Source organism: Myotis yumanensis, unplaced genomic scaffold (genome assembly GCF_028538775.1).
Source record: "Myotis yumanensis isolate MYYU_CA2020_CCGP unplaced genomic scaffold, mMyoYum1.0.hap1 SCAF_5, whole genome shotgun sequence".
NCBI classification, from domain to species: Eukaryota; Metazoa; Chordata; class Mammalia; order Chiroptera; family Vespertilionidae; genus Myotis; species Myotis yumanensis.
Genome location: NW_027223756.1, coordinates 73,328,782 through 73,354,717, shown reverse-complemented (window position 1 = coordinate 73,354,717; position 25,936 = coordinate 73,328,782). Strand labels below are relative to the sequence as shown.

General features: G+C 42.5%; 2 protein-coding genes across 2 annotated transcripts; both read right to left on the bottom strand.

The window, feature by feature from the left end:
* Window positions 1-3,735: 3,735 nt before the first annotated feature.
* ZNF425 (zinc finger protein 425) lies at window positions 3,736-10,225 on the bottom strand. Its single transcript, XM_070416955.1, is given in 11 exon segments — window positions 3,736-4,162; window positions 4,164-4,679; window positions 4,681-4,744; window positions 4,747-4,846; window positions 4,848-4,877; window positions 4,879-5,204; window positions 5,207-5,275; window positions 5,278-5,372; window positions 5,374-5,509; window positions 5,512-5,633; window positions 10,137-10,225. Coding segments are annotated over 11 exon segments (1,974 nt in total).
* Window positions 10,226-10,750: 525 nt separating this feature from the next.
* On the bottom strand, window positions 10,751-24,864 carry LOC139011795 (serine protease 52-like). Its single transcript, XM_070417269.1, has 5 exons — window positions 24,804-24,864; window positions 16,730-16,925; window positions 15,661-15,887; window positions 14,224-14,366; window positions 10,751-11,017 (listed from the first exon to the last, which is right to left on the bottom strand). Exons 1-5 carry the CDS (start codon window positions 24,862-24,864, stop codon window positions 10,751-10,753), a joined length of 894 nt encoding a protein of 297 aa, XP_070273370.1.
* Window positions 24,865-25,936: the final 1,072 nt, after the last annotated feature.

The following is a 25,936-nucleotide window of genomic DNA, read 5'->3' as shown; positions in this document are numbered from 1 at the left end:
CTTTCCCTTTCCTTTTTCTAAATGCACAATGTCGAGTATTTGAATTACATTTAATTCAAATTAAAAAATTAGAATTATTAACCTTACAAAGAAACAAGAACATGTACTTCATAGTCTAGAGCAGCCGTGGGCAAACTACGGCCCGCGGGCCGGATCCGGCCCATTTGAAATGAATAAAACTAAAAAAAAAAAAAGACCGTACCCTTTTATGTAATGATGTTTACTTTGAATTTATATTAGTTCACACAAACACTCCATCCATGCTTTTGTTCCGGCCCTCCGGTCCAGTTTAAGAACCCATTGTGGCCCTCGAGTCAAAAAGTTTGCCCACCCCTGGTCTAGAGTCTAGACATTAGCATTGCCAAGTATAGTTGAAAAAGAAAACCAACTATGTACCAGTAAGATGTGTTAAATATAAGAACACAGAAGGTAGAATGTAAAATAATAGGAAAGAAATTATGGAAACACTGTCCTAAAGATGGCTGGTGAAGCTGTACCCCACTCAAAGCAGACTGAAAGGCATGAATAGAGACAGAATCACTCAGGAATCAGACATTGGTGGCACCAGATATGGAGCTTTAGATGAACCATAATAAATATGTTAAATAGAATGGAGGGAAGGTGGACAGAACAAATGAAAAGATTAAAAACTTGGTTAAGTTAGCAAAAAAACAACAACAACAAACGCCAGGAAGCTAAGATTTAGAGAATTTAAATACCTGGCCCAAAGTCACATGCCCTACAAGTGACATGGCCAGAACCAGAACACGCTTTTCCCAACTGCATCAAGTTTCCTGGGAGCAAGGCGAGAACAGGTAATTTTCTTTCTTTTTTTTAAATTTCTTTATTGATTAAGGTATTACATATGTGTCCTTATCCCCCCATTACTCCCCCATCTCCCCCCCCACACTCATGCCCTTACCCCCTGGTGTCTGTGTCCATTGGTTAGGCTTATCTGCATGCCCACACGTCCTTTGGTTGATCTCTCCCCCTTACCCCCACCCTCCCCTACCTTCCCTCTAAGGTTTGACGGTCTGATCGATGTTTCTCTGTCTCTGGATCTGTTTTTGTTCATCAGTTTATGTTCATTATATTCCATAAATGAGTGAGATCATGTGATATTTATCTTTCTCTGACTGGCTTATTTCGCTTAACACAGTGGTTCTCAACCTACCTAATGCCACGACCCTTTAATACAGTTCCTCATGTTGTGGTGACCCCCAATCATAAAATTATTTTCGTTGCTACTTCATAACTGTAATTTTGCTGTTATGAATCATAATGTAAATATCTGATATGCAGGATGTATTTTCATTGTTACAAATTGAACATAATTAAAGCATAGTGATTAATCACAAAAACAATATGTAATTATATATGTGTTTTCTGATGGTCTTAGGCGACCTCTGTGAAAGGGTCGTTCAACCCCCAAAGGGATCGAGACCCACAGGTTGAGAACCGCTGGCTTAACATAACAGATAATTTTCCATGCTCAGAAACCACACTGGCTTCTGCAGACTTGAGTTTTACTTCCTTCATTCATTTCTGAAAGTATTTCTTCAACAAGTATTCAGCAACCAACAGTGAAAACTTCAGGGAGTAGAAGTTTCTGAAACAGCACTACTGGAGGAAGCCAACTGGATTCAAAAGCCGATATGAGACCTCCCGAGCTCAAACCATCTGCTCGGATCCATCCCTTGTTCTAGCTAGATGGTCATTTGGGAAAAACCTGTGCTCTGAAATTATCTAATTCTAGAGGTGCCTGGAATCGATCAGGAAGAAGCATTTTATCTCACCCGCCCCGCCCCCCCATGGGTACTAGGAAGCTCTGTGACTCTTCCTTGACCCATGATCCTGGAAGATTCCTGATCTCATTTGCTGCTTAAAACCCCCCAATAGTTGGGCTCCCTGAAAAGTCCCTAAGAATGACAACAAACACAGCTCTCAAATTTTGTAGGATAGCACGAAGTTAATTTAATTTCCATCAAAAGTTCATCATTAAATGTGTATAGCAATGTCTGAATTGTTACCTCTTTGTAAGAATTTTGGCTTTAAATTCTTTCAACAGCCAGGCTGGTGTTGCTCAGTGGTTGAGAGTTGACCTATGAACCAGGAGGTCACAGTTCCATTCCCAGACCTAAAATATGCCCATGTTGCGGGCTCTACCCCCAATGTGGGGTGTGCAGGAGGCAGTGGATCAATGATTCTCTCTCATTATTGATGTTTCTATCTCTTCCTCCCCCTTCCTCTCTGAAATCAAACAATAAATCAATAAAATTTTAAACAACTTTATTAAGGTATGATTTACATATCATAATATTTACTCACTGTAAGTGTACAACGATCTTTTTTATTTTAGTAAGTTTATAGTTGTGCATCCATCACTATGATCCAGTTTGGGAACCTTTCCATCATCCCAGAAAGTTTCTCTATGCTCCTTTGCAGTTAGTTAATCACCACTCCCACCTCAGCCTCTGATTTCTGTCTCCATTAATATTCCTTTTCTGACTATTTCGTGTACATTGACTTGTACAGTAGGCAGTATTATGTATCTGGCTTCTTTCACTTGGCATCATGGTTTTGACATTCATCTACGTTGTATAACATATCAGAGGTCCATCCCATTGTTGCTATATAGTATTCCAGTGTATGGATATACCACATTTGTTTATCCATGTACCACCAGTTAATCAAAATCCTGGTTATCTTTTATTGGGGCTCTACTGAATGGTGGTGCTAAGAACACTCACATACATGTTGGATAGATTCTTAGGAGTAGAATTGCTGTGTTGAGTGATACATTTTTAACATTTTAAGAAATACCAAATTGTTATCTTGTATTACCACCAGCAAAGTAGGAGGGTTTCAGTACTTACACATCCTTGCCAATATTTGTTGTTGTCTTTTTTAATTATATGTCTTCTTGTAGGTGTATAGTGATATCTCATTGTGAATTTAATTTACACTTCTCTAATAACAAATGATGTTGAGTATATTTTCATATGCTTATTAGCCATTCATTTATCTTCTCTAATGTCTACTTAATTAATTTGTCCATTTTTTTCTTCAAGTTGGGTTGTTTGCCTTCTTATTATTGAGTTGAAGAGTGCTTTGTATATTCTGCATACCAGTCTTTTATTCGATACAGGATTTACAAAATTTTATATCAGTCTTTGGCTTGACTTGTCATTTTATTGGTGGTGACTTTTGAAGCAAAAGAGTTTTGATTTTTTTAAACAAATGAGATGGTAAATGACATTTATTTTGAGCAATATAGAGAAATTCCCACTAGACACAGATGTCCTCTCACCATTTGAGAGAAAATGAAACTCACTATGTGAGAAGATGGAAAACCTTAATTAAATAAGGCAGCCCAGTAATGGAAAGCACACTGAGGCATTTGGGGGAAAACAATTCCATCTGTAACATTTCTTCACCGAGACTGTGGGTTCAGAATTGAATGAAGGCATTATCATGCTTTTGGATGACACAACAGTGGATAAAATAACAGAACAGAATAAAATGTTCCTTCCATGATTGGCAGGCTTTGCCTGTGAGGATTACAGAGGGGAGATGCCTGACTATCTTATGCCTAAATTACTTGGAACCATTGTCAAGGAGGCGTCACACCCGGTCTCCTATGCATCTGGCCCATGTGTCTGAAGCCAGTGTTCTGTGAATTCTTTATCCTGACTCAGCCAGAGCGAGCCAACAGAGCTCATTGTGTGGCTTGACCTAGAGACTGATGGCCTTTTCCCTGGCACGCAATGGAGCAATATGGGTGTTGAGTGCCCCCAGGTATGTGAAGCTCCTTCCACACTCATCACAAGCAAAAGGCCTCTCCCCTCTGTGATGGTGCAGATGGGTCTTCAAACTTCTCTTCTGGAGGAAGCCTTTGCCGCATTCGGGACACCTGAAGGGCTTCTGTCCTCTTTGCATTTATAAATGGACCTTCAAACTCCCCAGAACGCAGTAGCTCTTGTCACACGCTGGACCACAGTGAACTCGAATGTGGTCTGTCAGCCTGTACTGCAGCCGAGTGAAACTCTTGCTACACTTAACACAAGAGAATGGGGTTTGGCCACTGTGTTGGAGCAGGTGACTTTTCAAATGTCCTTTGAGACGGAAACTCTTATTGCACTCGGGACGCTGGAAGGGCTTCCCCCAGGTGGATTCTCGCGTGCTCAGTGAGCTGAGACTGCTGAGTAAAGGCCTTACTGCACTCGCTACAGGGGAAGGCCTTCTTGCCCCTGTGCATCCGCTGGTGGAACTTCATGGAGGCCTTCTAGGAAAAGCTCTTGCCACATTCGGGACACTGGAAAGGATCCTCCTCACTGAGAAGCCACCTGTGCTCAGTGAGGTGTGAGCATCTGCGGAAGCTCTGGCTGCACTCAGCACGGAAGAATGGCTTTTCCTTGGTGTGGACCCTGAGGTGCTCCGTGGGCCTTGACTGCCGAGGAAAGGTCTTTTTGCACTCGGCACAAGAGAATTCCTTTTGCTTGCTGTGGACTCGGCTAAGGCGAGTGAGCTTGGAGGGCCAGGTAAACCTCTTGCCACACTGTGCACAGGAGAATGGCTTCTCCTCGCTGTGGAGACGCTGATGGGCCTTCATGGCGTTCTTCCAGGAGAAGGTCCTCCCACACTCTGGACACGGGAAGAGCTTCTCCCCGCTGTGCTGACAGATGGGCTTTTAGGCTTCTCTTTAGGTGGGACGCTTTCTTACACTGAGGACACTCAAAGGGCTCTCTCCAGTATGAACTCTGACATGCTCAGTGAGTCTAGCCCCGTGGGGGAATTTCCTATCACACTGATCTCAGGAAATCAGCTTCTCCCCACTGTGTAAATACCTGGTGGGCCTTCACAGCTGCCTTCCTTCCGGGAAAAGCTCCGGCCGCACTCCGGACAATGGAAGGCCTTCTCCCCACTGTGCAGGCGAAGGCGGGCCTTCAAACTTCTCTGCAGGCGGAAGCTTCGGTCACACTGTGGACACTGGAAAGCCTTCTCCCCAGTGTGCACCCTGACGTGCTCAGTGAGCTTGGACTGCTGGGTGAGACCCTTGCCACACTCCTGGCAGGAAAATGGTCTCTGACCTTTGTGCAAACACTGATGCTTCTTCAAAGTGGCTTTACACCAGAAGGTCCTCTCACATTCGGGGCACCAGAAGGGCCGCTGCCCCGTGTGAATGACCTGGTGCACAATCAGCTGCACTTCATGCGGTAGCTCTTCTCCCACTCACTACATTGGAAATGCTGCTTCTTACACAGGACCATCCGCTCCACCTGAGGTGAGAGCTCCTTCTGCTCTTGTACTTGGGATATGTAGAGGGCTGGCCCTTGGAGTGGCTCCTTCTGAGCTTTACCAAGTCTTTCTTTTTTGTGGAAGACAAAGCAGGAATAAAAGCTTGGCCCTGATGGAACTTCCAGGTGACCTGGGGGACCCGTCTCCTTATGCCATAGATCATTCTCGTCCTGATTAGATGCTGTGATGTTGACATTTTTATGCAGAATCTCTCTTTTTGGAGATCTTGTAAGGCAGCTCTTTGATCTGATAAAATCTTATTTTCCTCCCCTGGTAAGGCAGCATGGGAGCCCTGCTTTTGGAAACGATTTAAATGGCACTCCTCCTCTTTTGCCCTGATTCAGTTTATCAATTTGAATGGATTATACTTTTGGTATTGTATCTAAAAACTTTTGCCTAACTGAAGGTCATGAAGACTTTTTTTCTATGTTTCTTTAGGATATTTTGTAGGTTTAGCTCTAAAATTTAGGTCTATGGATCATTTTGAGTTCATTTTTGTGCATAGTGTGAGTCGAGGGTCTATGTTAATATTTTTGTTTTGTTTTGTTAATCCTTTTCCATTGATTTTTGGAGAGAATGGAAGGGAAGGAGGGACAGAGGTGAAGGAGAAAGAGAGGGAGAAAGAGAGTGAGAGAGAGAGGGAGAGAGAGAGAGAGAGAGAGAAGAGAGAGAAGATAAAAAGATGAGGGAGAGACATATCCATGGGTTGCCTCCTTTGACTGGGGCCAGGGATTGGACCTGCAACCCAGGCACATGTGCTTGAATCAAACCCATGATCCTACAGTGTGTGGGCCTGTTGGATCTAACCACTGAGCCATACCAGAAAGGGCTATTTTGTTTTTTACTTATGGCTATTCAATTGTCCGAAGGCCATTTGTTAAAAAGGTTAACTTTTTCTTGGTTGAATTATCTTAGCATCTTTATAAAAAATTGACCCTAAATTTCAGAACTCTCAATTCTGTTCCATTGATCCATATTTCTATTCTTGTGCCAATGCTACCCTCTTTTGATCACTGTAGTTTTATAGTAAGTTTTGAAATTGGGTACTGCCAGTCCCCCAACTTTATATTTCTATTTCAAATTATTTTTGCTATTCTAGGTCCTTTGCATTTCCATATATATTTTAGGATCAGCTTAGGGATTTATAGATGAATTTAGGGAGAATTGTTGTTGAGATAATTTTGAGTTTCCTAATCTATGATATGTTTCCATTTCTTTAGGTCTTTAATTTCTCTTCGCAATGTTTTGTAATTGCTCTCATGTACCAGCACCATCTGCATCTATCATGCTGGTATTTTGTGTTGCTTCTGTTACACCAGTGATTACATTATCTGTTGTCTCAAGACTAGTTGTCCTTCTCAATGTGTGTGTTGGGGTCAGACAACAGTGATGATTCGCTCAAGGTTGGCAGTCCCTGCACTAGCACTAACCTTGACTGCAGTTGTGCCCATGGCCTGGTTAAGCACAAACATGGACAGCAAGTACAGAGGATAGGGTTTGCCTCCTTCTATCTCTGTCATTAAGCAGGATTATATCCTTGACACTGTGCAGGAGGGCCTACCTTTAAATTTTCTTTGTGACTATCCAACCACAGCAACTGAGATTTTCAAAAATGGGTCAAGGGGATCTTAGCCTGCATATTGGAATCTCCCTTCACAGATGGTTTTGGTCCCACTGGAGAAGACAGAGCCAAGGCCAGTGTTCAGGTGGAAAATCTATGGCAGCCCAAAACATGTCATGCTTCCTAATTTAGCTTTGAAGTGGGCAAAAGGACCCTTTTAGAAGAACAGTCTGATGTTTCAAACTTGGCTGGAGGCAGAGATACAGCATCTTCTGGGGAGAGGGGGATGGAAGAGTCCTTCTTTCCTGTGGCAGAAGAGGCAGCTTCATGCCAGCGTCATCTTTAGGAACAGCCAGAGTTGTTTCCAAGGGGTTGTACTAATTTGTCCTCTCAACAGCAGCCTATGAGGGTTCCTGTGTTGTCACATTCTGTCAGCACTCAGCATTACCAATATTTTTAATGTTAGTCCTTCTGGAAAGTAATAGAGTTATTTCATTGTGGCTTTCACTTGTATTTCCTAGACAATTAATATGTATAAAACATTTTATATATGTTTATCGGCTACTTAAAGATCTTGGGGTGTTGTTTTTTTAAGTGTTTGTTCAAGACTTGTGCTCAAGGAGGCCTCTACTCATCACATGTAATCTGTTTTTGGTTTAAACATGTCAATTAAGACCTTAGTGGGCTTTATTTCCTTGCTAGGGACCCCATTACTAGTGACCACTGCCCAAGATCCCTGCTGTCCACACTATTACAATGATTTTCCTGGTCCTGTTACTTACCACAATTGCTGTGTCTATCATACTTCTAATAGTCAACACCTCTGGCCTTTGACTTTCCAGGATGACTTTAGTTTTTCAGGATTACCTTTGTATTAATCACTGATGCCCATTACAACCTCAGCATCTAACACTGCCCCTCTTCTCAGATGACAGCTGCTAGATAGGTTGTCAGGTATACTGAGTTTGGTAAATATGGTAACACGACTTGCTGTAACACAAAATTTTAAAGGCTTAATACAACACATTTTATATTTTGTTCAAGTAACATTCCAATGTGGGTGTCCCTATTTAATGGTCAGTTTCTTCCATATGATCCCCAAATTTTACTTCTAGGTATTTACCCAAGAGAAATAGAAACATCTACTCAAAAACACTTGTCACAAGACCCTTCATAGTCATTTTCCTTTTTAAATAATAGCTCCAAACTGGAAACAGTTCAGGCGTTCATCAAGATGCATGTGGAATACCACTCTGCAGTAGTAAGGAGAGAGCTACACACACATGCAACAACATAGATGAACCTCAAAACTATTATGTTAAACTAAGGGAAGCAGACATGAGAAAGTACATACTGTTACTCCACTAATGGAAAGTTCTATAACAGGCAAAACTAATACCCTGTGAAAAAAGCAAGAATGGTGTCTGACTCTGGTGGGTTGGATGGAGTTGGTAGGGGAAGGACTCAAAGTGTCTTTCCATGGTGATGGAAGTGTTCGATATCTTGATAGGAGTGTGGGTCTACATGGCTATAAGCATTTTTTAAAAATTCATCAAATAATATACTCAAGATCGAGGCATTTCTCTCTGTTTAAATTATACCTTAATTTGAAGGGGAAAAACCCTAATCTGATCTCGAATTTCTTCCTTTCAGGATTGATAAACATCATAGTTTGACAAAAAGCAGCCCCTTTTTTGCACAGACTTCTTTTCATAGGAGCCTGGCTGAGGGGCCTGCCTGTTTCCTCTTCTCTGTCAGCCTGTTGTCCTGAGGTGAGGGCACTAGACCTGGGCCTCAGTCTCTTCCAGCCTCTGCTTCTCAACTGGAAGGCTGGGCTGCATCACTGCGTCTTCACAAAAAGAGAAAATTTTTAAAAATATATTTTTATAGATTTCAGAGAGGAAGGAAGAGGGAGAGAGAGAGAAACATCAATGATGAAAGAGAATCATTGATCAGCTGCCTCCTGCACACCCCACACTGGAGAACGAGCCTGAAACCTGGGCATGTGCCCTAATCGGGAATTGAACCATGAACTCCTGGTTAATAGGTCGATGATCAACCACTGAATCACACTGGCTGGGAAAGAGGAAATTTTAAAACCTACCTTCTCTGGGATCCTAACCCATCTGCTCCTGGACATATTTCCTTGCCTACCAATATGCCAAAATTCCTGTGGTAACTTTGCAGGTTTGGCAAAACATAACTGTATACTGATTCTTCCCATTCTTGCCCACTTAAATGCTGCTCCAATCACCCTCTCTCCAGATTCAGAGGCAGCCAAGCTGTCCTGTTCTGATACAGCTGATGAAGGCCAATGTAAATAAACTGTCTTTTCCTCCTCTTCTCTTTTTTAATTTTTCAATTACAGTTGACATTTAATATTATTTCATATTAGTTTCAGGTGTACAATATTTGTTAGATATTACATAATTTATGAAGTGATTCTCCTTGATAATTCTAGTACCCACCTAGTGGTGGGATTGCAAATTGATGCAACCACCACGGAAAACAGTATGGAAGTTTCTCAAAAAGTTAAAAATAGAACTACCTTATGTCCCAGCAATTCCACTTCTGGGTATAATTTCAATGAGTAAAAACCACTAATTCAAAAATATATCTACGTTTATTGCAATGTAATTTACAATAGCCAAGATATGAAAGCAACCCAAGTGCCCATTAGATGAGTAGATAAAGGAGATGTGGTACATTTATACAACGCAATATTATTTGGCCATGAAAAAAATGAAATCTTGCATTTGTGACAACATGGATGGACATAAAGGGTATTATACTAAGTGAAATAAGTCAGACAGAGAAAGACAAATGGCATCCTCTTTTCTCCCCTCTCAAATTGCATATGCACAAAGGTCGGATTTTCCTTTTCATTTTACATCTTTGTTCACAGTTCAATGAATTCCACTAAAGGCAAATTCAAAGGAATACACACATCTTTTTGAATACTCTACCGCTTTCCCCTCTCTCTTCAAAACTGTTCTGAGTTGCCTCGGAAGAGAAGAATGCCACTTAGCATGTCTAGCCTGGTTGGAAGAATTATGCTCATGGCTGATTGCATGAAGGCCAGAGAGTCTACCCACTCTTCCTGATGGCCCAAATGCACCCCAGATTAAGTCCCACTTAGAGTTGTTTGCTAGAACAGCCTCCCAAGTCTGTGCTGCTCTTCCGTTGATTCTGTACTACCTACCCCAGTATATTACTCATTTCCTTGTTTGCTTCAGGTTCCGTTTCTGACGCTTGCAAGCATAGGTGCCTTGGTTACCATAACCCATTCACAATGTGTTGCTTTCCCATTGTATCTCTAGGACCTTTCTGCTTCAATGATTTCCTGGTCCTGAATCTTAGCACCATGGCCCATGATCTATAAGAGCCAAAAGCAGCATTTATGGAGACTCTGAACCAGATGGTAGATATGGAAGCGAAGGAGGGCAAAGAACAAGGATCTTTCTGGAAACCAAGTCTGTAGGTCTCAGGGATGAGCTACAAATGATGGGAGAGGAGTTGGAATGTTTCTTACTTCAGGAGCAAAAGAAAACTGAGAGCTGCCAACACCTTTGGAAGATGAAATAAGTTGTGGAAGGATACCTGTTTGTAAGAGAGGGAAGAACAGGCTTTCTATTCCAGAGATCCCATGGAGGGATGCTCCACCCAAGCCTGTGGAGAGGACTCAGGCTAAAATTGGTAACTTACCCCAAGATCCAGGGGAACAATAGGCGTGGTTGTGGGTCCTGGGTTTTTTAAGCACCCCTCTATGTATATGATTACTTCAGGTACAACTAATCATATGCGAATCTCTCCTCACAGCCTTCACTGCGCCCTCAACCTTACTCCACAAACTGAGAAGGACACTTGGTTTTGAGGTAATACAGTGTTTAGTCACAGGGTTAATCGAAGCATCACAAAATAGAGTAATGAGATGGGCGATGGTGATAGAAGCAAATTGTACCCAGAGTCTGGATCAGGCATGAAGGAGTTTCCTGCTGTTGTGGTCTCCTCGAATATCCATAACAGGTAATTAGCCACCTTCGTGTACACTCCAATCACATTCTTCTCGCCACAGTTCACAGTCCAGCTGACAATGCCCAGCTGGTACCATGGGCTTTTGTTATTTTTCTGGCAAACCAGAGCCCCCCCGCTGTCACCCTAGGAGTTGTTTGGGAATAGAAGGGACAGTAACAAGTTACTCTATAGCAGTGGTTCTCAACCTGTGGAACGACCCTTTCACAGGGGTCGCCTAAGACCATCAGAAAACACATATATAATTACATATTGTTTTTGTGATTAATCACTATGCTTTAATTATGTTCAATTTGTAACAATGAAAATACATCCTGTATATCAGATATTTACATCACGATTCATAACAGTAGCAAAATTACAGTTATGAAGTAGCAATGAAAATAATTTTATTTGGGGGTCACCACAACGTGAAGAACTGTATTAAAGGGTCGCGGTATTAGGAAGGTTGAGAACTACTGCTCTATAGCCTATTGTGTAGGCACCTGGTACAAGGCAAGAAGCACTTAGAGCATCTTTTGATGAGCAGATATTTTAAATTTTGATTAGACTCTCCAACTACATGGCTATGTTCCCAGATCTGTGACTGTCAGAAAGAGTGACAAGCAATTTGGTCAAAAACAATGATGATGAGTGACAGTATGGTCAAAAAGGGAATATTCATCACAATCCTCAGCCAGTCCTGTGCATTCTTTTTGATGTACAGAGAAGTGAGTTGCTAATTCATGTTGCCTATAAGCACTTTTGCTTTTTTTTTTTTCTGGAATTCTTCCAATAGTCCCCCTGCCTTTTTACTTCAAAGCCACTTTCAACCAACCCATATCGCTCTTTCTGGATTGTTCACCACAGCAAAAAGAGCCCCATAATAGATTATTGGTTGACTATAACAGATATATAGATATAGATATAGATATAGATATAGATATAGATATGTAATTCCAACCATGCACTTAAGTGTTATAGTTTAAAACATGAAACTTTAAACAATTTACACTTTAAAAAATATCATCTCACATCTGGCAGAATGACCATTACCAATAAATCAGCAAACAAGTGCTGGTGAGGATGTGGAGAAAAGGGAACCCCATGCATTGCTGGTGGGAATGCAGACTGGTACAGCCACTGAGAAAAACAGTATGGAGTTTGCTCAAAAAATTAAAACTGGAACTGCCTTTGGACCCAGTGATCCCACTTCTGGGAATATATGCTAAGACTCCCAAAACACCAGTCTGAAATACTATATGCACCGCTATGTTCATAAAAGCATTATTTACAATAGCTAAGATCTGGAAACAGCCCAAGTGTGCATCAGAAGATAAGTGGATAAAAGAGCTGTTGTACATTTACACAATGGAATACTACGAAGCTATAAAAAGGAGAAACTCTTACCTTTTGTGACAGCATGGATGGACCTGGAGATTATTGTGCTTAGTAAAATAAGTAAGAGAAAGACAAATACCACACAATCTCACTTATATGTGGAATATAATGAAAAAAAAATAAACTGATAAACAAAATAGAACCAGAGGCATGGAACAGACTGACAGAGGTCAGAGGAGAGGAGGATTTGGGGGGCACTGAATGAAAGAAGGTGAAGAGATTAGCCAAAGAACATATATGTGTATCCCACGGAAACAGATAACAGTTTGGTGATGGTCAGAGGGAGGGGGGATGGGTGGAGGTGGTTCAAATAGTGGGAATGGGGGACATCTGTAATAGTCAACAATAGATAAAGAACAGAACATCTTGAAAAAGATTGCCAAATAAGCACAGATCAACAAAACAGACATCATTGATGTGAAAATTGATGCCTACACCACTTTTCATGCCCTAAACCTTTTGGACCATTTCTTAAATTCTATTGAAGAATAAGGTTTCTTCAATCAAAAGAGGTGAGAAAACTCAGATATGGAAAAACAACATGAAGAATACCCATAATTATATAAATAATTAAATTTATACATAGACACATGATTGTGTGTAAGAAGAATGTTTTGGGTAGACTATGGGACTCTATAGCAATGGTTTCTCTGGGGAATATAAGAGGTAAACTGTGCGCTATCTTCACTGCTTGAATTTTCTTTACAACCTATTCAAATAAATAAGTGCAATAAGTAACATTTGTGATTCTAGCCACGCAGAGGAAACGCCTGAGTCAACTTTCCACATCGTTATACATGCAACTGTACATACGTCATTATTATTTTACAGAAATAGGACCAGGCGGTTCATATGAGTTATCTTTGAAAATATTAAGTGACACAAAAAAGTTGAACATTTAATAATATGCAAAAATTCTAATGCAAAACTGTTAACAAACAAAAACAGGACATGCTTTGATTTCTTTTCACCAGAAGGTTCTCATGAAGAAGATGCTGTGCCCATCATCTTACTTGGAACCAAACTCTCCTTTACCAGATCTGTTGAAGTCACGGGAAAATCCCATGACCTTTCTTTAAAATGAATTGCAATCACTTTTCTGGAGAAGGGAGGATCTCAATGAAAGATCTTCAGCAGAACACAGTCCAGAATCTAAATTTCTGTTCCTACCTGGTTTGGCTCAACAAATAGAGCTTTGGCCTGTGGACTGAAGGGCCCTGGGTTTGATTCCAGTCAAGGGCACAGGCTCAGGTTGCAGGCTTGGTCCCCAGTGTGGGCATGCAGGAGGTACCCAATCAATGATTCCCTCGCATCATTGATGTTTCTGTCTCTCTCTCCCTATCCCTTCCTCTCTGAAATCAATAAAAATAGATTTTTTTTTAAAAAAAAGAACCTAAATTTCTGGAGCCAAACAGACCTTGGTTCCAATCCCAGGGACAAGCTTTAGCTGAGAGAATGTGAAAATCTTCCTCAGCGTGGTTTTTATGCTGGTGATAATAACTGCACGGACTGCTGTGTGAATGGAAGGAAATGACACATGTGCAGCACTAAGCTGGGCCCAGATACATGGAGAACCAGTACTCAGGGGCAGCTCCCACCACCTTTTTATTCATGAGCATCCAAATCTGCGCACTAGCAGGCTGGGCAGCTGGCATTGGAGCCCCATTTCTACTGGAATCCCAAAGATGGCTCTAACCCCAGGAGTCAGCGTGCCTTCCTTAGGATTCTGGGTCTTTAATTTACCTCGCTGTGTGTCCTCCTCGGGACTGTTGGCTTCCCTGATTCTTAGTCTCCCCATCTGAAATAGGCCTGCTTCGTAGGGCCAGTGCTCAACCCTTTCATGTACTTGTGAAAGCGGTTTGTGTGCTATTGAGCACCGAACAGGTGTAAAAAATGGTGATGGAAAACATGATATTCACAGCATTTCCTGTGACCCTCCCCAGCTCCATTACCTGGCAGGCATCCTTCCAATCTTCAGCGCTCCTAGTACACAGCATGTCCCGGGTGACCATAGGCATATTTTCGGAGCACCTACTCCATTCAACCAGCTCCACGTTGACTTTCTGCAGCTTTTCACGCACACCTCCATGAGAAACTGACCCAAAGAAGAAGCAGATGGGGAGAGGACTCTGAGCTCAAAGTGGTCCCTATGAATGGAGGTCAAGCACCCACCCACATTGTATCTTTTCACCTCAATGACAAGGGAACTTCCCTATGGTCCAGAGAACAACCCACATGTGGACCGAGTGAGGTGGAGTGGGAGGGATGGCCAGCAAACTCTCAAGCCCACCCTCTCTGAATCCACAGGTCCCCAGAACTGGACTCTACTGGGCTTCAACCTGCGTGCAGAAGCTGCAGACTCCATCGAGGGTCCTAAAACATGTTTCTTTTAAAGCCACAAGGATGTAAAGAGAACCCACAGTGACAATTTCTGTCCGGGGGCCCACAATACATAAAGATGGGCTTAAGGAGCTGAGCCCAATACCTAAAATGCTCACTCCCCAGGGATGAGGATAGTTTTGTCTTTGTACAGTATTGCTGAATCCCTAGAATCTAGAACACTTCCTGAATCATAGAAGAGGATCAATGAATATGTGCTGGATGAAGCATGAGGAGTTCTACATTAAGAAGGTGGCCCTTTTTGAAGCTCATGATAAACTTCTAAGGGCAATTCCCAACCAGGAATTCTAACATAGCTTTGAGCTTGGGGACTATGTGAGAATCCCATGCAGCCATTATGGTACCACTGGGAAGAGGAGCACTGACTGGAATTCATTTTTTTCTGCTCTATTGATTATGGGGCAAGACACATGTACCAAGATGAAGGATGAAGGTCACCATCTTGTGTGGCTGGGAAAAGTGGTGGGAGTAGTTTGCAGGTTGACTCTATAAAGACAAGTTCACATTCAGTTTATGCCCTTCTCCTCAGCTTGTGGTTTTCAATATTTTAGTAACAGAGCCCCTTATCCCAAGGGCACAGAACCAACACCATCAGTTGGAATAGAACTGTGCTGGACGACATGGGTATAGATTTCCTGGTTCCCAGTCCATTTTGCCACCCCTTTGCCCATCAATAGGTCCCTCTACATTTCTCCAAGTCACCCCTCTGACTCTGAAAAGCTCTGCCTGGGTCATCTTGAGGCCCTATTCAAGGTTCATGTCCTACAAGCTAGACATAAAACTTGCTCCAGGAGGCCATGGAGGCCCAGGAAGGACAGCTCCCATGTGAACTGAGGAGAAGGTTCATCATAGAACCTTAAATGAGAACTTAAAGGCCCCAAATCCACCAGGAAGTCTTCCCAGGGCCAGCAGGGTCTGCAGCTTTCGTTTCTCCTTACATACATCAAACAGGATGCTACCCCCCAGTGGGTTGGGCTACAGTAACTCACTGGTAAAGTGGCACTTTCTCCATTCCTGTATCTCATTGACCTCGGTGAGGCAGATGGGCAATCCCATGACACTGAAGTTAAATGGGTTTTTGAGCAGGAGTAAAGCGATGTCATTACGCAAGAGCAAACTGTCAAAGAAGCGGTGAGTAATTAGCTTGTCTACTTTCTTTGTCGTCAAGTTGTTGGTGCTAGATTTTCCATCATCGTATATGACCTCTAAGGTAGACCTTAAATTTGAAAAAAAAAAAAAAAAAGGAAAAAAGGGTGAGTGGTGAAAGAGCAAAAGGTGAATCTTATGAGAAAAAAATTCCAACAGTCTGAGGCTCTGATCCTGAGAGCTGGGGAGATGGTGCATCTGGGGCCACACCCTTGGCATAGAGCCAGGTGAAGAGCCCCGACTGGGCAGGAGGAGACAGACATGAGTTCCAGGTCCACCCTGTTGCCAACAACTCTTGGGCTGATGACCTCTTGCTTGGGCAAATTTACTTGTAAATTTCATCAACAAATGTCTGGAAAGCCATGCTATGCACAAGTAATAGAGGGAATTGTCCCTGGATTTGCAACAAGGGCTGCCCTAGCTCTCCAACAAACACCTGGGAAGTTTCTCACCAATACTGATCGGAGGATGTAGGCTAAGACAGCACCTTAGGAGCTGCTGCTACGCAGCCAGGCCTGGCGCCCTGCCCCAGTGTTCCAATCTCTTCCTTGTAGGGTTCTCCAACTCTGTGCTCACTGCTAACCTACTCTCTCCCGAGGTGGGAGCAAATGCTTAGGGAAGTACTTTCCATAGGATTAGACCAGGTTTACATGGCAAGATCCTGAGAAGTCCAAAGAACATTCATCCAGCCATTTTGGTCCTACACAGCAAGTTGTAAAAGGTCCTAGCAGGAGAGCAGCATCTCTCCCACCTGCAAAGGGTGATGTTCAGCCACATGGGCATATATTTAACCTCCTGGTACTCTGTTCTATGGCTAACAACCCTGAATGGAGGCTCTAGGAGAATACTAAGCAGGTAGGGGCAAATATTCTACCACACTTGTTTAAAAAGAACTCTGTTTGCAATACTTACTTTTTTTTGTTTATAAAGCAATGGGATGCAGATAGAATCCACCACTCATTGAGAATTGATCCTCCACAGAGATATCTCCCTTGGTCAAAAATATTCACCTTCCATGGGAACTCTGGAATTTTAGCAGGCTTCCTGCCCTTGATTTTCAAAAATTTTGATTTCTCGAGATCAAGATATACTGTTTCACCACATGTCTCTAAAAGCAGAAAGAAGAAAGAGATTCAGGGCCCAATAGTCAAGGTTGGTTGGATTGTAAGAGACTTAAGGATAATACCGCTTCTCCTAGCCCCTCCATCCCCCCTGGTGTACAGATGGTGATGACTTAGCCAGGGTAACCCCAGGTGGGAGACCCATCAGATAAAAATGTGCCCCTAGGCCTGTCAATGGCACCACAGTTGAGAGGATGTGCTTATGGGGAGAAATGGTTGCTGCCTCCTCCATAGCTTAGCTTCTTGGGGTCTCCCACTGTGGGCCTTTGGGGAGGAGACACAACCATGAGAGTTGGACCTGAATCTTGCTGTTGTCCCTAGAAGGGGGAGTCCAAGTGGGCACTCATTTATTTGAAATTGGGCCTCATTGTCCTATGAAAATAGGGCCTTGGTATGTTGTCTTGGCATATTTTGGACATATATTTTTAAGGACCTCTCACATGGACCAAAAGACACCAGAAATCTTACAGCTGAGGGAAACTGATCAGCACACTCCCCACCTTCCTCACTGATTCCTCTTCTGTGTTTCTTACTGTGGTTGGTGGTACCAATTTTCTCCCAATTTTAATTCTAGAGATCATCCCAATGGCACCTTGAGAGGAATAAAAATTTGGCATTTCCTATGTAATAGGATTACTTTGACTTCTTTCGACGTCTTTCAAATGTCATTTGAGTCCTGAGAAAAATAAACATCATAAAATCTAAACTGTTGAACACTTGGTAGTTGCCAGGCACCATTCTGTTCTCTCTAAAACACTTAAAATACCTGTAAACCCCGTGAGGTAACTGAAATTACTATTGCCCGTTTGAAAGGTGAGGCAACAGAGGCAAGTTTAAGATTGGGATATCTGGCTAAGACCCAGCAGCTAGCATATGACTGAGCTAAAATTTGAAATTGGGCAGTCTGACTCCAGAATCTGTTCTCATAACCACAAGGCAAACATCCTTCCAAGTGTTAAACATGTTTACTCTCGGGGAGAAAGGCAGTGACATTAAACACTTTTCACAAGAAAGTATAATGTGAAAGGTGTATATATTCAAACCATCTCCACACCACCACCCTCATGTATCATCATCCATCACCATATCATCCATCACCACTATACAGCCCCACGCCACTACCTCACCTCCCATCTTCCACTCTTGTCCCTGCAAGGTCTGTCCTCTGTACCAGACAGAGCACCTTTCTCAAGACCTCTGACTTCTCCCTCTCCCATTTACACTCTCTTATGGCTTCTCATTGAATCCAGAATAACAGCCAAAGTCCTTACTGAGCCTCTATGGACTCAGGGTGATCCGGACCCTCCTGACCTCTCTAGGCCCACCTTTCTCCTGTTCCCCCTTCCCACTCCCTCTGCCCTAGCTGCACTGATCTGTCTGCCTCTGAAACATAACGAGCATCATTCAGGGGACTTTGCACTTGCTGTCATTTCTGCTTGGAAATACATATCCTTCATATCAGGTGGTTCTCAACACGTGTCTGGTCATCTTAGGAAGGCTTTCTGTGACCACCTACTACAGCAGTCTCAACAACCACCTGCAGACCTTCCATCTCATTAGCCAATTTTGTCTGCCTCAGACCACTTAACAGGAGATGAGATCAATTTGTTTATGGATCATCTATACATTTAATACTTCCTTCCCCTCACTAGATAGTAACATTGCTTAAGGGTAGAGAATGAATATGCCATTCTCTGGTATAAACCCAGCTCCTAAAACAGCTCCCAGCATGTGGTAGAGGTTTGATATTTGTCAGCCAACACATTGAACATACCACAAGCTCCATAAATTCTGAGGATCCAGGGAGATGAAGCCACCATAGTTGTTAATACACAGCCTTCACTATACTTCTATCATGTTATGGTTTTGCATTAGACCAGTTAGGCTCCACACATAAGCTATTCAAGGAGAAAGCAGCAAGGAAATCCTTCCTAAGCTCATCCTTGGCCTTAAAGCTGCAGGACATGGCCAGGTGGCATCTCCAGCTTAACAGCTGGTTCCTGCTCTCAGGGGGTTTGCTTACATTCACCATCCACTCTGGAAAACTCTGATGCTTAACACAGGTGTTAAACACGCACGTACACACACACACACACAGTTCATCCACATATAACTTTACAGTTTGGGGTAGTGTGGGAGCAGTGATCTGAAAGTCTGGTCCAGGCACCTCCCATCACATTCACCTGAGAGGCTTAATGAACGTTCAGTTCCCCAGCTCCCACCCAGAACTAGAAAATCAGCATCCTAGGACTTGACCTTTTGAACACAGCTTCCCTGTGCTGTGAGGCACAGACACAAGAACACCACAAGAGACCTACGTGCCAGAGAGCCGTGTGCCCAGGGCAGCAGCAGGGCGATGGGCAGCAGAAACACTGCCCTTCCATCCTCCACCCTGTCCTTAAGCTAAACCCAGCCAATGCCTGAGAATGGCAGGGGTTGTTAGTCTGTTCATTACTGCCCAACCTGGCAATCTTTTTCAGGAACTCCTATGAACTTGATGGAGACGTTCTCAAACCTGCACTGGAGTCTAAAGCTGCCCTGCCTCCTCCTACTCCCCCACCCTTTATCCAGCTCAGGCATTCCCCCCGCCCCCAATAAATCTCTTTCACATACATTGAATTCTATCTTGATATCTGCTACCAGGAGGGCCCAAACTGACACATATGAAGGTGGGATTGTGATTAAACCGAAAAAACAATGATTATCACCCAGAGATGGATATTGTAATTTATGAGACCGTTGGCTCCCCAATTTGGGAAGAGGTTCAGAGTGTTTTTACTTCTCCTTAGTAGACAGAAAATCAGTTATTATATAGAATATACACTATACATAACAACATGGTCAACCAACTTGATCTAATATACGTTTTCAAACTCCATCCAGTGACAACAGAATACATCCCTCTGCCAAGTGTCCCAGAGCATTTAACAGGAGAGACTATATTCTGGGCCATAAAAGAAGTCTCAATAAATTTGCAATGATTCAAGTTATGTGCTATGACCACAGTGTAATCCAATTAGATAACAACATAATGATATCTGGAAAGTCTCCGAAAATTTAGAATCCGAATACCATACTTCTACATAATCCACAGGTCAAAGAAGAAAGCAAAAGGGAAAATAGAATGCAATTTAAATTGAACAAAATGAAAACACAACATAGAAGATTTAGGAAAATGATTCTAACATATTATTGGGAGGAATTTGCAGTACTAAACCTCTATATTAGAAAATAGCAAACGTCTCAAACCAGTGAACTCAGCTTTCATCTTATGAAATTAGAAAAAGAATAAGTGAAACTACTGGGTATCAACCTGCTGTGAAGAAATAAGCAACCATAGGCTATCTTTTGGCCATTTATAAAGCAGGATGTCACCGACCAGAGGGCAGGGCTCAGGTTCATAAGGGGACCCATAGCTGGAGCCTAGCACCACTGGATGTCGCTCCTGCCCCCAGCAATCCAGCTTTAGCAGCAAGGAGAAGCAAACAGAAGCCTGACGGACAGAGCCAGGAAGAAAAGGCCCTTCCTTCTGCAGTATCTCTAGCCCCTATACTGAGGGTGCTTTTGTTTTCTAGCTTTACTGAGGTAAATTGATGCACAGCAGTGTGTGTGTGAGTTTAACATGAATAACGTGTTGATTTGATACACTTATGTATTGCAAAATGATTACCACAATAACATTAGTTGACACCTCCATCAAGTCTGTTATTACCATTTTTTTTTTGTACTGAGAACATTTAAGTTCTAATCTCTTAGCAACTTCGAGTATCAAATACAGTGTGACTTTAGTCACCAGGCTGAACATTAGATCTCTGAGACTTACTCACCTATAACTGGAAGTTTGTACTCTTTGACCACTATCTCCCCATCCACCACCCCACCCCTGACAACCACTGTTTTCATGTGGTTTTTGTAGATTCTATACGTGAGATCACACAATATTCGTCTTTCTTTGTCTGATTTAATTCACTTAATATAATGTCCTTGAGGTCCATTCATGTTGCAAATGGCAGGATTTCCCTTCTTTCTCGTGGACAAATTTATATATATATATATATATATATATATATATATATATATATATCTCCACATCTTCTTTATTCACTCAACCATTGATAGACACTTAGGTTACTTCCATATCTGGGCTATTGTGATCAATATTGCAATGAATGTGAAAATACAAATATCTCTTCAAGATCCTGTTTTCACTTGCTTTGGCTATCTACCCAGAAGTAGGATTGTTGGATCATATGGTAGTCCTATTTTTTAATTATTTAAGGGACCTCCATAGTGTTTTTCATAGTGGCTCTGCCAATTTACATTCCCATTAATAGTGTAAAAGGGTTCCCTTTTCTCCACACCCTCACTAGCACTTGTTATCTCTTATCTTGATGATATCCATTCTGTGATTCCTCTTTATGGATTTGATTTCCCTAATAATCAGTGGTGTCAAGCACCTTTTCATGTCCCTGTTGGTCACTTGCATGTCTTTTTTTTGAAAAATGCCTATTTAATTATTCTGCCCATTTTTCAAACAACCAAATTGTTTGGATATTTATTGATTGATTGATTGATTGATTTACTAGTGGCCCATTTCTCGATATCATGCACAGTAGGCTGCCCGCCCCTTCTGCGGGAGCAGGCAGGAACTGCAGTGCTCCACCAGGAGCCATGCTGCTTCCACGGGAGCCTGGAGGGACCCACACCGATTCCGCGGGAGGCAGGAGAGGACCTATCTCCTAGTGACTGGTTGTGCACGCCCCTCACTGTGCACAGCCCTGCCCCTCACCACGTGCAGCCCTGCTCACCCGCGGTAATGACTGTGACACTGTAACGGATAATTTGCATATTAGAGCATATATATATATATATATATATATATATATATATATATATAATTAATCCTCACCCAAGAATATTTTTTCTTCTATTGATTTTTAGAGAGTGAAAGGGAAGGGAAGAGACAAAGAGACATCAATTGGCTGCCTCCCACACCCCAATCCCCCCATGACCTGGTCAGGGATCCAGCCTGCAACCAAGGCAGGTGCCCTTGACTGGAATCAAAGCCATGACCCTTCAGTCTTCGGGCCAATGCTCCAACCAAGCAAAACCATCCAGGGCTGGATTTTTTTTTATTTTTAGTTGTAGGAGTTCTTTATATATTTGGGGGATTAATCCCTGATCTGATATACAGTTTGCAAAAATGTTCTCCCATTCTGTAGGTTGCCCTTTTATTTTGTTAATTGTTTCTTTCATTGTGCAAATGCTTTTAAGTTTAATGTAGTCTCATTTGTTGATTTTTGCTTTCGTTCTTTTATTGTTGTATCGAAAAAATTCACTGCCATGACCAATGACAAAGAGCTACTTTTCTATGTTTTCTTCTGAGAGTTTTATGGTATCAGGTCTATGTTTAAATCTTTGATCCATTTTGAGTTAATTTTGTAAGTGCTGTAAGATAGGGGTCCAATTTCATTGTTCTACATGTGTTTATCCATTCTCCCAACACAATTTGTTGAAGAGACTATATTTTCTCTATCGGGTGATCTTGGATCCCTTGCCAAATATTAGTTGACCACACAACAGGGAGTTTAATTCTAGGATCCTTATTCTGTTCCACTGGTCAGGATGTCTATTTTTGTGCCAGTATCTCACTGTGTTCATTACTGTAGCTTTGTAGGATAGTTTGAAATCAGACATCTGATGCCTTTCCATTTGTTTATGTCTCTTCAATTTCTTTTAGCAAAGTCTTGTAGTTTTCATTGTCCAGAACTTCCACTTCCTTGGTTAGTCTTATTCCTAAGTGTTTTATTCCTTTTGATGCTATTGTGAATGGGATTATTGTCTTTATTTTTTCAGATGTCTTATCCTTAATGTATAGAATTGCAACTGGTTTCTGTGTGTTAATTTTGTATCCTGCAAATTTTACTGAAATCATTGATTAGTTCAAACAATTTTTTTGTTGTGTCTTTGGGATTTTCTATATACAAAATTATATTATCTGCAAATAGCAACAGTTTTACTTCTTCCTTCCTGATTTGGATGTGTTTTTCTTTGTCTTGCTAATTGCTCTTGGCTTGGGTTTCCAGTATCATCTATAATAATAAAAGTTTAATATGCTAATTAGATTGGACAGCCGAACGAACTTCCGGATGTCATTCTGGATAAAGCCACAGCAGTGGGGGCTAAGGCAGAGGCAGTTAGGGGAGATCAGGCAGGCAGGTGAGCAGTTAGGACCAATGAAGCAGACAGGCAGAGGGGTTAGGGGCAATCAGGCAGGCAGGCAGGCGAGTGGTTAGGAGCCAGTGGTCCCGGATTGCAAGAGGGTGTAGGCCAGGCTGAAAAACCCTTCCTATAACCCCCCCCCCCCCCCATGCATGAATTTCATGCACTGGGCTTCTAGTATTGAATAAGAGAAGAGTGAGTGGGCATCCATGTCTTGTTCCTGATCTTAGAGCTCACACAATGCTACAGGTATGATTGTGTTTATAATATTGGGATAAAAAGGCCTTTCTAATTCATCAAATAAAAGCCAAGAACCAGAAGTAAAAATATTGCTGGATTGTACATAAATTTTAAATTTCTGTATTTCTAAAATAGAGTTGGAGAAAAGATTTTTCAGCACATATTAGAAAAAGAGGGTTAATGGCATTAAAATTTTTTTAAAAGATTCTGCAAATCTATTTACAAAACCCGCTCAAATAGGAAAAATGGGAAAACTATAGGGACAGGTAATTTTCAACAGAGCAAGTAGAAAATGTTACAAATACGGCTGGGAGTGGGGGTAAGGGTGGTCTTGTGCACAGAAACATTTCAGAAATAGTGGATTAAATAAAATTAAACCATTCTCCTTATGGTGAGATTTCTCAGAACCCTTAATATGTAGATCTCCACTGTGACTTTACAGAAAAGGTGACCATAGAGCTCCTCTCTGCACAGCTTCCAGCGGGAGAGAAGCTCTAGGGAACATACCTGGGGAAATGCTGCATTAACTCATTTGCTCCTGCAGCAGCCCTATAACTTTTCCCATTGAACGAGAGGACATAATGTGACACCGGTGGCCTAAGTTAAATAAGTCCCTCTGCCACCACAGCTCCACTGCTTCTCCCAGGGTGTTGGGCCCAGAACTGGATCTTTAATGTCTTTACAAAGAGGGGACTGGAGAAGCAAAGGCAGTTGCTGAATTGTTGCTCTAAGTCCCTTGTACTTCCAAAACTTTGGGTCCAGACCCTAAGGCAGTGGTTCTCAACCTTGGCTGCACATTAGAATCGCCTGGGAATCTTTTTAAAATCCTGATTTCTGGGCCTCATCCTCCCGAAATTCTGTTTCTTTGTTACTAATGTTGTGTCCCCACCCCATAACAAAGAAACAGAATTTCGGGAGGATGAGGCCCAGAAATCAGGATTTTAAAAAGATTCCCAGGTGATTCTAATGTGCAGCCAAGGTTGAGAACCACTGCCCTAGAGCAGTGGTCGGCAAACTGTGGCTCTCGAGCCACATGCGTCTCTTTGGCCCCTTGAGTGTGGCTCTTCCTAAGCCTTAGGAGTACCCTAATTAAGTTAATAACAGTGTACCTACCTATATAGTTTAAGTTTAAAAAAATTTGGCTCTCAAAAGAAATTTCAATCTTTGTACTGTTGATATTTGGCTCTGTTGACTAATGAGTTTGCCGACCACTGCCCTAGAGGATCATCTTAAATGACTATTCACTGAGCCTAATGCATTTGCTTTGATTGTAATATCCTCACTTCCAGAGGCATCTGCTCTCACTCAGCACCCCCGTGGGCCTCTCCCTCAGCTCTGCAGGAGCCAGGTAAGAGGTTGAAGGCCTCTCCCCATCCTCTGCACTAGGTTTTCCTGGCACAGACCTGGAATTTTATGGGGGTATTCAGTGAACTCCAGCATCAGTGGAATGAGAAACTGGAGCATCTTCTTTTCGTTCTATTCCAGAATTGCCCAACCTGTGCCTCCAGCCCAAGGTGATAAAATGCCAGCTACAACTGCTTAGGTTGGTGACCATCACAAATACATGGTCCTGCGTGACATCACAGTAAGCTGGGGGTTAGAGAGGAAGTAGGGGAGCAAGGTAGACTGGCTGAGTCTGCAGGGGAGACTAGGTGGACTCCATTGCAGGCAAACTTTTGTCTGTACACTCCCCTTTCACCCTTGACTCTGAGCCTCCTGAGGAGTCCTGTATTCTATCATCTGCTTCCGCATTAACGAACTTCGGGTCTTTGGGCACGTTTTCATGGTCTCTGGAACCAGATCTCAAAGCCTCTACAACGTGTTAGGAGATTTGGATTTTATTGTGAGGTTGATGGGGAGAGTGGTGGAATGAAAGCAGGTCATATAATCCCACGTGCATTACAAGGTTATTCTGGGTGTAACATGGAGATTATTTGAGAGAGGATGACTAGGAAAGAGACTATCAGAGAGGAAGTGGCTCTGGTTATACTGATGAGAGATGAGGTAGCCTAAAGGAGGAAAGAGGGTGCGTGCTGTCGTTTGCCAAAGCTGCCATAACAAAATGCCACAGACAGGGTGGCTTAGACAACAGAAACATCCTGGTTCTGGAGGCTGGGAAGTCCAAGAGCAAGGTGCTGATGGGTCTGGGTTCCTTCTGAGAGCTACAATGGAAGGACCTGCCCAGGCCTCTCCCTTTGGCATGCAGACAGCTACCTTCCTGCTGCCTCTTCACACCGTCATCTCTCTGGACATGGACGCTCCTGGGTCTCTTCCTCTGCTAACAAGGACACAAGTCCTAGTGAATTAGGGTCCTGCCCTGAGGGTCTCATTTTACCTTGATTACCTCTTTAAAGACCCTGTCTCCACGCAGGGTCACATTCTAAGGTGCTGGGGGTTTGGACTTCAACCTCTGAAACAGATGTAATTGAGATACGAAAGAGGTTGAGAGTGGACGTATTGTGATTGACGAGCTCTACAGGATGAGTAGGCAGATACACTGCATACTCAGACATTGCATGGGGGGTGGTGCATAAAC

Excerpts from the sequence above, each read along its gene's own strand:
- LOC139011795 (XM_070417269.1), bottom strand. The coding sequence starts at position 24,864 with ATGCTCCAGTTTCTCATTCCACTGATGCTGGAGTTCACTGAATACCCC. Across the intron at positions 16,926-24,803 it reads ATACCCCCATAAAATTCCAG|AGACATGTGGTGAAACAGTA; the intron begins GTCTGTGCCAGG and ends TTCTGCTTTTAG. Across the intron at positions 15,888-16,729 it reads TGCTTTATAAACAAAAAAAA|GTCTACCTTAGAGGTCATAT; the intron begins GTAAGTATTGCA and ends TTCAAATTTAAG.